Here is a 12,118-nt window from a genome sequence, read left to right as displayed (position 1 = left end):
TCTAATTGTGTGACTATGAAAGATTAATGTAATCTCCTTCAGACTCAGTTTCCTCTTCTGCAAAATGGGCATGGTAATACCTGTCTCAGAAACTTGTTATCAGTAAGGGAAGGCATATGTCAACCACTTAGCCTAAAACCTGGCACATGGGAAATAATCAGTAATTACAATGAATGTTCAATATAATTGAGTTTCCTTTCCATTCCTATTCACCATAAACCTGACCAAAGGGGTAAATATGGATGCAAGGCAAGGCAAGATGTGTGTGTGTATTATTCTTCATGATCTGGATAATACAAAGAGAGCAGGCAGTGTCAAGGTCAATGACTCTAATTGCTTAGTTTTCCCCATGTCAACCAGGGGAGATTTCCCTGGTGTGGCCATAATTCCATAACCTCGGCTCTTATGGGTTTACCTCTTCATTTAAATTCTGACTTTAAGAAGAATTTCCACCTTCATTTCCCTAAGTGGACACTTCTTTGGGAAATATTATTTTAAAAAACTTTAACTTGTGCATGAAAGTTCTTTGGTTACTTTTTTTTTTTTAAGATTTATTTTTTTATTTATTCCTCACCATTCCCTCATTGTCAGCTCTCTGTGTCCATTCACTGTGTGTTCTTCTTTGTCTGCTTGTATTCTCATTAGGCAGCTCCAGGAACCAATCCTGGGAACTTCCAGGGTGGGAGAAAGGCGATTACTCTCTTGCGCCACCTCAGCTCCCCTGTTCTGCTGTGTCTTTTTATTTTCTCTCCTCTGTGTCTCTTGTTGCATCATCTTGCTGCACCAGCTCTCCAGACTGGCTGGCACACCTGTGCAGGGCAGCTTTCCCACGCAAGGCAGCATTCCCACGCAGGGCAGCTCTCCTGTGTGGGGCTGCGTTCCTGCACAGGCTGGCACTCCACATGGGCCAACTCGCCCTCACCAGGAGGCCCTGGGCATCGAACCCTGGACCTCCTACATGGTAGACGGGAGCCCAATTGGTTGAGCCACATCCATTTCCCTTTATTTTAAATCTAAGCTAAGATTAATATTTAATTTTTAGAAATGAAATAAGTGGTATAAGGCTGCCAACCAACATTACTAATATATCAAAAAGTTTTTTAAATTTTCTAGATACTTAAGATCTGGTTAGAGTATCACAAAATTTCGAAGCACATAAAAAGTTTGAATTTTTTTAAATTTTGATCCCTACTTGATAAACATTAGAGATTTGAATTCTTTAATACATGTTGAATTTTCAGGGTCCATAAATGTAAAAATATAGATATGGATACGGATATGGATACAGATACAGATTTGGAACACCTAACAGTCAATTCTTTGTAGCTGATAATAAGGAACATATTATCTTAAGCAGTACCTAAAAATGCAGGCAAAACAAGATTAGGAATCAATAGACCAGATAAGGGTTCTCTGCAAAAGAGATCTGATTCATTTTAAGGACAGATTTTACATGACCTTAAAATGAACCACTCATCTAGTCACTATTATTATAGCTATGACTTTGTGAGCCTTATCCATTTAGCCTTTTGCAAGAATATATTGATTTATTTAGCTTATAGCATCACTCTCTCAGAACACATTTGGTCAGAACCAAGCCCTAGGATGGGCCTATTGGAAGTATATTTATCCGTCAGCACACCACCAAATAAAATTTAGCTCTCCTTTTCCTCTTTCCTACTCTTCGAAAGGACTAATCCTACTCCATCATCTTCCATTACCATCAGGGAAGCTATTTGCTGTTAGGAGCATTTCAGTTTTTCTCCTATTACATTGATCTTAATGGACTAAAAAGAGCCCAGAGAACCTGCTATTTATTAACTATTTGATTGGGGACACCTTACTTAAATCTCTCTGAGCCAACATTTACACATCTATAAAATGGTTATAATAGCACATTCCTGAAGGGTTGGAGCAGTTTTAAGTTGATGAGATGAGAGAGGTAAATGCACGTAGGCACCCAATAAACATCTTCCTTTCTGTTGTACACTGCATGCTGAGCCAGCTTCAAATGTCAAAATAGAGTTGAAGTGTGACTTCAGAGAGTCCAAGAAGGGCTCTTGTTTCACCCAAATTCCTTCTTTACTAAGTTGGCTGGTGTCTAAAATTCCATTTGGAACTTTATATCCTTCAACTTCCTACTGAGTCCCCTGTGGATATGGGGAGAAGAAAAGCCTGAGGGACATAAAAAGGTAAACCTCAATATTCATTTACAACTTAGTGTGAATGGAGGTTTTCCAGAGACTTCTCAAGAAAAGGGATTAAGAACATGGAAAGAAGAGTGTATAGGAAAGTTTGGGACCCTAGAGAGGAAGAGGGGAAAGTACCAAATGTAGAATGTCCATGAACATTTCACCTACATCACTATTTTGCTGAGAGCCAGTTTTGCACGTATACATAAGAAAAGACATTCACATAATATCCAGCTTGCTTAAGGAAGACTATTACTCAACATAATTCCCACTGCCACCACAAAATACACTGATATTTGGAAAGAAAATGGTATTGTTTTAAAAGAGATAACAATGGAATGAGTCCTGGATTTTTCTTAACTAAATGTCATATGATTAATTCATGGCCAGACATGAAAAATTTTCATAGCTTGAAAGAATTCTTAAGAACAAAATTTTGAAAACTACCAGTTTGGGCTAACACCAGTATCCTTGACTCTTTCTAAATAAAAACTATTAAAAAAAGAAAAATCCAAGATCTAAATTTACATAAGAGCTGCCAGATGCCAGATTTTAGTTCGGGCTAAAGATAAAGAAAACTCTCAAGTAATTAACATGAAATCCGCATGTCATTCCAGTTCTAAATACCCTCTAATTGGAGAAGTGCCAATGATTCTCTAATAACTCAAGAGGCAGGATTCATATTTCTCTTTGCACATTTTCTATCGGGAAAAGTAATTCTATGAAGGTCCCAGTTTAGGATGTTAACTCTTTTGAGTTCCCAGTTTAGAAGTAACACCGACCATATTATTAGTTTATTAAGGAAGGGCGTAGCTACCTCTGGGAATTACAATTAGCTAAATATTATTTAAGGAAGTGTTCTGATGATAGGCTTCAAATGGTGATTTTACTTTTTATATATAACTTTTTTTTATTGTGGTAACATATATACAATTCAAAATTTCCCATTTTAACCATTTTCAAATGTACATTTCAGTGGTATCAAGATTGTACTTTAAAGGGCTCTATTTTTTTTTCAAGCACGTGCTTCCTTCATTTAAGCCCCTGAAGGTCTGTGGTCTATTTGGAATCCTGTGGCTCATTCTGCTATCAATGAACAATGACCGACTCCCCATCTCCCAGGGCCAGTCTGTCATCAGGTCCTTTCACTCCTTCCTTCGAAATGTCCCCTGGATTCAGTCATCCCTTTCCATTCTCTAATCCAGGCTCTCATCACTTTGTCTCTGTACTATTAAAAAAACCCTGTTCTGTGCTCTCATCTCTCCCTGTTACAGACTATTCCACCATTCAAACCTTTACCATTTTCATCTTATGACTCCCTTGCTCTACAATTTTTGATCCTCTCTTCCTCCTGACCAAGTTCAAACTCTTGTGTTGAACTTTTAGGGTAGGTATGGTAATTATAGTTCACTGCTATCTAAACTGAGATCCTCTATGTAAGGCACTAATATAATATCTGGCTCAAAGCAGGCCTCAGTGAAGAGTATTTCAATGATGAACAGTTCAGGTCTCTGTTCCCCTTGACTACAATTTTAGTATTTCCTGAATACACCATGCTCCTTCCTGACTCTAAGGCTTTGCTCCTGCTTTCTATTTGGAGGGAAAAGGAAGAAGAATTATTACAAGATGTGTAACCCACTTTTCTGGAAATGGTACCCAGAAATATCATCTGTCCTACATTGTCTTTTTATACCCCACCAGCCTACAAGCCCAGTTTGACTGTCACCTCTTCCAAGAAGCTGTTTTCCACTGCTCCAAAGATGTAATCTTTTTACTCCCCAAAACTCTTTGCCCTTATAAAATCCGTGGGAAGAATCATGTCATATTTCTCCTTTGCACATCTACCCGCCTTCGGGGGAGTGCTGGAGAAAACAAATTAAATAAAGGCAGGTAATTAACCAAAGGAAAAACAGCAGCACCCACAACTAGTCCCTAAACAACTTCATGACAGTTGTCCTATAAACCCTATCTTTTCATCAAGTAGAAGTATGAGCTGCAGGTGGGAAACATGATGGCTTGCTTAGTGGTTTACTGGCTTAGTGGTTTACATTTTCCTAATACTTCAGAATAAATGTTCATAATTACTGGGTCCAGTTGAGTGCTTAATTTGTGTCAATCACTGTGCTAAATGCTTTACTTAAATGCTGTCATTTAATTCTTACAACTACCCTGCAAATTAGTACTATGCACATCATACAGGAAACTGAAGGTCAGCAAGATGGGGTGACTTACCCAACATCACACAAAATGTGATGGTAATAGGCCTGAAGCACATACCTCTATGATTTGGAAGCCCTATGTCCTTAACTTGTCCATTCAATCGTCTCAAGAAAATATGCAACAAGAATAATCAATCCTAATATGACTGGAGGGAATGTAGCACTATATTAAGTGCATAAGAAATGAGCAGGTCAATTTTCACAGGGAAAAGATAGCTCCTATTCTCAGGGACACTACTCATTCATTAACAATAAATCCCCGAACTTTAGTCCAGCTAAATTTCCCCACATACCAAAGTTTAAGATGTTTTCTTTTGTTTTCCTCCTATATCTGTGGTCTGCTTGGCACATGCACTGGAATTCAAAAGGCATGTACAGTGTGTGTGACGACAAGTGTCGTTCCTCATTCAAGAATTCAGAGGGAGTGGCCCCAGATATCTGGAAAGCATCTTTCTGAGTATTCACAACCTCATGTGCACACAAATATTGCACTAATATCCATTCCAGTGGCTCCCAAGCTTGCTTGATCATAAGGTTCTTACAGAGCGCTTGTCAAAAATACAGATTCCTGGGCCCCGACCTAGCCCTACTAAATCCAAATGTATAGAAGTGGGACCTTGGAATATATATTTTTTTATGAGTACATTCAGGCAAGGCTGAGAAACAATGAACCCTTGCTCATGCTTTGGATTCAGCAGTTAAGTGCAGACATACACAGGCACATGGATCATAAGATTAAAGTTTAATTTTGGTAGGTTCTTCATAAGATTTCATAAACACCTTTTGTGGGGCTGGAGAGTAGGAATTGTTTGAAATATATGATAACCCCTTTTTGCAATTTCCATATTTGAAGATGTGGATTTCAAAATTCTTAGGATATTTGAAAGAAGAGAAAGAGACTGTGGAACAAATCAATCTAAATCGATTGATGAAAAACAATGTAAGAGCTCTCGGTCAGGGGCCAAGAGAGCTCTAAGGCTGGCAGCAAGTTAATTACACGATTACAACTTGTACTTCAAGGAAGACTCTATTCATGGCTGCCAGAAAGGCAAGATGTACCACTCCATGGCCTGTCTCTGTACATAAATTAAATTCTGTTAAAATAAAGAAGAGAGAACAGTACCTGTATTTCTCTGATCCAAAAGTATGATGTAATGATATTGCTTGTAATAAGCAGCTTCATATACCAAAATTTCCTTTATAAGACTGGTGTTTACAAGAGGACTTTCCCGCTCGTGTGGAACAAGAGCAAAAGGAAGGAAATTATACATCCTCCTTGTCCCTGGATTTGGGTTTATGAGTTTCTGTCTTGAGAGCTAACCACTCAAGCACTGACTGTTCCTTGAAATCTTGCAGTTATGAAATGCACAAAAACAAGAGGAGCTTTTCTTCTTCCCTCTTAGCAAAGCAGCTCGGAATAATGAGTTTATATTATAACTCCATGGCTCACTAACGGTGTGGTCTCTGGGCCACAGTCACTGTCTCTGTAAAATGGGAATCCTGATGCTGCTTGTTCAAAGGATCAGAAATAATATACACAAATCCCTAACACAAAAGAGATATCCGACTAATGGCAGTTGTCATTTCTAGGATGCGGTGGATTTGTTTGCCTATTAGGAAGACTTGCCCTCACCACTGTTTTTCAGAGACAACCTTGAGTGGGAATATAAAACAGGAAGAGTGTTGCAAGAGCAGATCACAAAGAATCAAGGCTTTGCTTTTCCCTGATCTAGAACACATCCTCCATTGAGGGCTACACCCCCCAGAAAACCCATGTGTCACCCACATCATTACTTGGTGCAATAATCCCACACCTGCATTGACTCCACCAAGCCCTGCTCCTTATTTTGCATTATTTGGGGATGAACCTGTCCCTTTTCAGTCATTACTTTTTAAAGTCTCCACTGTAGTAAGATTAGATCGATAGATGATGGTGGTAGACTGATCGATCGATCAATCGATAGGCTGACCCCAGGTTTAAACGGTAATATTATTTAAGCATTTGAATTTAACAGATGGCCTTAGACTGAGAGAAACGGCCATCACCAGGAAAAAGAGCCAAGCCTTCCAAGCCTTCCCTTCCTCACGGCTGTCACCTCTGACCACATGAGGTCCCCTGTTCAGAGGTGGTGCAATTCAATATGTGTGTTAAGAGGTCATTGCGGGGAGCAATGACGAAAGGCTCTAAGTATAGCAGCCTCACCTCAGATCTTACTATTTTGAGAGGCTCCTCCTCACCTGTCCCATTCATCACTCCAGCTGAAGTCTGTTTATTTAGCCGGAAGTGTGGGAGCACCATGTGAGAAAGCAGCTTTCGAATTTAGGCTTCAGCAAATGCTGCTGGAACTGGGACAGTGATATTTTTATGTTACCTAGCCAACTGTTAGCCCTTAATAAACGTTTCCTCATGCAGTTTTCACAATGACACGCTTTGCTATCATTAGAAATTATTTTATCTCTGTGAATTTTATAATAAGAGAAGTCTAAAATGGGGAAAGAATAAAGAAGACAGAAAAAGTGTGCTAAAACAACCAAATAATTAAAGGTAAGCAGGAAGTGTCAGTAGAGGCACTTCTGGAAGCCACACTCTACCAAAGCTTGATCAAAAAAAAATCACACTTCCCATCATGAGGCCATGCCAGGCATGAATACGTAAATGTCCTTTGCAGAATCAAAATAACGATGGTGAGAAAGTGGAAAGACAGGGAGGCAGCCCTTTTCCCTCAGTGCAGAGCGTACCTGAGGCATCACTGAGGCTGAAGGTGATGCGTACTGGCTTATCCGCAGGTACCCTGGCTGTGCTGATCATGTGGGCACCTGAGCCTCGGTCTTCTCCTGGGTCTTCCAGCTGTAAGAAGAGAGCACCATTGTCAAGTGACCCAACATTACCCCTCAGAATCCTCAGAAGCCCTGGACAATTAGAGAGAAGAGTCAGTGAGCACTGCTTTCTTATTTTAAAGGTACTCCTAATTCTCAACTTCCTTTCCCTGCATCAGAGGTATTTACCTGCCCTGTTTAAATTTTTGACAATATGCATGCAGAGTGGGGCCAAAGTCTCCATCCACCTCACTCTTTCAGCTTCCCTTCCCACACTGTCCAGTTTTACCCTGGCTTTACTAGGTCTCTCTCAGACAGGGTTTTTAATTGGGGGAGATAAAAAAGAGATATCATCTTAATAGGGTACCAGACAGCTTCAGATTAAACTAACTCTTCATGCTTAAAAGCCTAAATTGGATTGAATTATTGATCTGGACATGGTAAAGAATGAGGATCATGTAATCATTTAAAATATACCAAAAGCTAGCAAAAAAATATCCCACAGTTACATTTTTAATATTATGTGCTTTAAATATCTGATTTCCTTTAAATCAAACATTCCAAGGTTGCGCATCTCAAACATTCTAATATTGCAAGTCTTAAATTATGATGCAAGCAAAAGACAAATCTTAACATCCTATTGATGTTCTATCCCCTCTGTTAGTATTTAATTAATAAACTAAGAATGAATGAATGGGAATGCATCCTACATATAAGATGGGTTGGACTGGGCAAAAATACATGAATATTTGTTTTTTATAACGAAGATCCAACCCAAAAACATTATAATGAAGACGTATTTGATAATTTGACATTTATGGAGACTAGGAAAATATATTGTTATAAATACATGATATTTATTATTTAAGTACACATATTTAACTTTTCTATTTTTAGTTATGCTTCTCCTAAACCCTCTACTTTCCTTCTCGTGTAGATAGTAAACCAAAAAAACTGAATGTGTTTAAAGTCTCAAAAATGCCAAAATATAAATCATCTCTTTAACCATCCTTAGCAAGAGTCTGGGAACTGCTTTAGCAGGGCATTTTCTCACGGCAGGGTTTCTGACTCTTTCCCATAACTTTTCTCTATCTAAAAATAGCATCAAGAACACTGAACATTTTTACAATTATTTATAGAGCTAAAGTCAATTAATATATTTATGTATATTTATACATACATACATATGGAATCATCTACCCAGTATAAAGAAAGAGAACAGGCTAATATTAAACACCTACTCTTTGAAGAAAAAACAGCAACTATTTATCACCGTTAGAATGGCATGTGGCCCATTCATTTAACGCTGCAAAGAGCAATGAAGAGTAAAGCACTCCACTATTGATGCCATGCAATTCTACGTTAGAAAGAAACAGTAACATGAAACATTTCGTTTAAGAAAAGGGCAATATAAAATCACTGTTACTTCACTCAGGATTTGTTTTATCTTAACTCTGACACAGATTCCTGTGTGGTCTCAGTCTGTTTAGAATCAAGCTCTTCATTAGCCACCTGTTCCTGGAGGATACAACGGACCCTCTCAAATTTAACAAAACAATAGAAATCCCCTTAAATTCATAGCTGAATGTTAGAAGTACTCATAATAATGAGTAAAGTCTCATTATTATGCATTGTGCAATCACCAACCATTTTATCGTAACATCTAAGGATGAAAAGCTGCATTCCTCTCTTGGCATAATCTCCCAACCCTTTCCTGTATCAAGAAATAAAGGTCAAGGGGTGGAAATTTGCCTTCAGGATTTTGTAAATACATCTCTGATATAGTTTCCAGCTGAGAGAAAGGAATTGAAAAACACAGCTAAATAGAGCCTCTCCCCTCCTCACAACAGAGAACATCTGTCCGCATCCGAGAGGATGGCAGCACTGTTGGGTGAACTTTGAGTTCGGCGTGATATTGACCACAAAATCCCTCAACCGACTTGCCTGTTCATCACACCGCCTGGAGAAACTGGCCACTGATTCCTTCTCTGCGGCTGTAACAGAGCTTTGGTTAAGTTGCTGGTGCTCCAAGCATTTAGTTTGGTTTGCACACCTGTTGTCTTACCTCACTTAGTTGAGTGTCTGCACTTGTGTAATCCAGGGCCAGCCACTGCCTTGGCCAGTCGTTGCCTTTGTGGAGTAAAGACTCAATAAGAGACCAGGCTGCACCTGCTGCATAGCAGCCACTGACACACTGAGGAGCAGAAACAGCTGTCGGGGCGGCACGCTGCTACCTGCTCTTACCCGGACCCCAGCGTCCCACGGGACTTCCCTGTTCCGCTTCCCTCCACAACCCCTCTCTCCTTTCCTTGCCTCTCCAACAGCCAGGATGTGTTGTCATGCTTCTAGAAAAAGCAAGAGCAAAAGAAAACCCTCCTCCTGTCAGAGGCATTGATAAACAGCAAGTAGTGGAGAGTCCAAATGCTTTAATTCATTAGTCCTGGCAAACCTAAAATACAAACAGACTTGCTTCACAAGACAGGAATGTCTTCAGCGTGACCCAATCGGTGTCTGTGTCTATTCCAGCAAACTGGCAAAGATAGCATGACTCCAGTCAGCAAAAATGTCGGCCGCTCCAATCAGCTCAGCGAAACCCAGCCAACTTGGACAAGCCGCAAGCAGACTTTCGGATGATAGCAGCGATGATCCTGGTTAAGAACCTGAGGTTTGAAGCTGAGCTGGTGATGGCTTTGATGACTTGATCCCATCCACAAATGCAACCAACTGCAAATGAGTCAATGGTAAACAGAAATGCAACGTTACCATTGCTAAACCTTTTTTAACAGTGAAAAGCCTGAATGTTAAAAGTACTTTAAAATAATTGGAAAATAATATTGAAGCTAAATAATTAAACATAAATGAAAGGACTTAGTAGAGTTCTTTCAGCTGATGAAGGGAAGGCTATTATACACAACAATAAAGCCATTTGGGTATAAATCTGTTTACATTTCTAGATGCAAATCTTCCCAGAAATTATTATTACCATTTTAATGTTATTTTATGATTCATAATATCACTTTACATAATGCATTATAATTTATCAAATGAAACTCTCATCCGTATCTCATTTTCATCTTCCCAACAATAAATAAAATCGCAATGGTCAGAATTGTCATCCCTATTTAACAAATGAGCAAACTGAGACTCAGGCAATTTAAGTAACAGTCTCAAAGGTAAACGATCATTATGCAAAAAAGGACCCAGGGAGGACTCAAGTTTTCTAATTTTTAGTTCATGCTATTTTTCACTACACCAGGATGTATTCTGTATTAAAGATTTAACTAATTTATTTACTTAACAATAAGCCTGGCTCTCAGTTTTTTGGCTTGAAGAAGGCAAAGGTATAACTTTCTTCAGTGGTCCAGTGTCCAGGTTAATCTGACACTGGTTTGCCTCCATCATGACATCCAAGTTCAACTCCAAGAACATCAAAGTTGTGCATCTGATGTGTGTCCATGGAGAAATGGATGCCATATGCGTACATATTGGTTTCCAGTACATGTACTTATTGGTTTCTGGTCTGCGTCCAGAAAAGCTGGTGATGACATCAATATTATCAAGGCAATTGGTGACTGGAAGGGTCTGGATTACGGTGAAACTGATCTTTCAGAATGAACAGACCCTAAATGAGCAGTAGCACCCTCCACCTCTGCCCTGATCATCAAAGACACAGAAATAGAAAGAGGCAGTTACACATTTAAACACAATGGAAATATCACCTTTTATGATATTGTCAATAGTACCTGACAGGCGTAGTATAGATCTGTAGCCAGAGAACTCTGTGGAATCATTAAAAAGATCCTCAGGATTGCCCAGTTCATGGGCTACAATGTTGAAAGCTGCCCTTCTCATATTAGAAGCAACATCAACAGTGTGCAATGGATGCCCAAATCGTTGAGAGCTACAAAGGAAAATATCTCATTAAAGGATAATTTGACTACGGTGAGGAAGGAACACAAAGAATATATCTAAATGGTCTAAATGTGCTCTTTCTGAATCTGATATATAAATTTAAGGTTTTAACAATAATAATATTTATCAGTTCTTCTATCCCTAAAGGAGCAATGATGTATTTCTTGGCTCTTTATCCAAACACTTTCAAGGCAGTAACAAATCTGAAACCCAAGTGGAGTCCCTTCCCATAACCAAAACCCAAAATAGCTAAATGGTATTTTAAGAAAGTCAATAGAATTATACTAATTCAATCCAGAAAGGACATGTGTACGTGCATCATAGAGACAATATTAACAGTATGTCTCTATGTAGTAGCAGTATGTATAATTTATATTTTCTTCTTTTCAATATCACATGTGTATTTTACTGTTATGTGGAGAGTTATTTCTAATAGTATTCAAGGAGCTGTACACATAATGAGCTTCTTCTCAGACTTGCTTCTGAATTATGGCCTATAATAAACACAGCAGCTCATGACACGGACTATTGTCACAATTACTCATCTCAGTTTCTCATTACAATTCAATAAGCATTTTTTGAAGTCTTGGTATAGTCCAGACTGTTTCCCAAATTTGACTGGTCACTGGGTTGGCACCTTTTAAAAATGCCCATTCCCAGGTTCTGCCACAGACGGTGATTCAGAAGGTCTGGGGTAGGCCCGGGGTTCTGAAAATTTACCAAAGTACCAATGTATACGTGCAGTATAGAGAACAGTTGAAAAGACATTTCCATCAACATTTTAAAGTTAGCTCTCTATTGCTCCGACATTTCCAACATGTTTCCAACATGATGTTGAAATAATCAGTTTTCCCTGATGACCAGAGTTGGCAACTCTTTTCTGTGAAGGACCAAATAGTAAATGTGTTAGGCTTTCAGGACCAGTCAGTCTCTGTCACAACTACTCTACCGTTGTAGCACAAAAGCAGCTATGGATAA

The 12,118-nt window shown here is 39.0% G+C and overlaps 1 protein-coding gene across 1 annotated transcript in view; it reads right to left on the bottom strand.

The window, feature by feature from the left end:
* MAP3K7CL (MAP3K7 C-terminal like) overlaps positions 1 to 9,549 on the bottom strand; it is a 45,439-nt gene extending 35,890 nt beyond the window's left edge. Inside the window, exons 1-2 of the mRNA XM_004468656.4 lie at positions 9,294 to 9,549; positions 7,151 to 7,259 (exon numbers count right to left, since the gene is read on the bottom strand). Of these exons, the coding sequence (XP_004468713.2) occupies positions 7,151 to 7,220 (70 nt within the window). The 5' untranslated portion in view covers positions 7,221 to 7,259; positions 9,294 to 9,549. The remainder of the gene's footprint in view (positions 1 to 7,150; positions 7,260 to 9,293) is intronic.
* Between the last annotated feature and the right edge of the window lie 2,569 nt (positions 9,550 to 12,118).

The sequence above is a fragment of the Dasypus novemcinctus genome, chromosome 4 (genome assembly GCF_030445035.2).
Source record: "Dasypus novemcinctus isolate mDasNov1 chromosome 4, mDasNov1.1.hap2, whole genome shotgun sequence".
In the NCBI taxonomy this organism is placed as follows: domain Eukaryota; kingdom Metazoa; phylum Chordata; class Mammalia; order Cingulata; family Dasypodidae; genus Dasypus; species Dasypus novemcinctus.
This window is presented reverse-complemented; position numbering and strand designations above follow the sequence as displayed.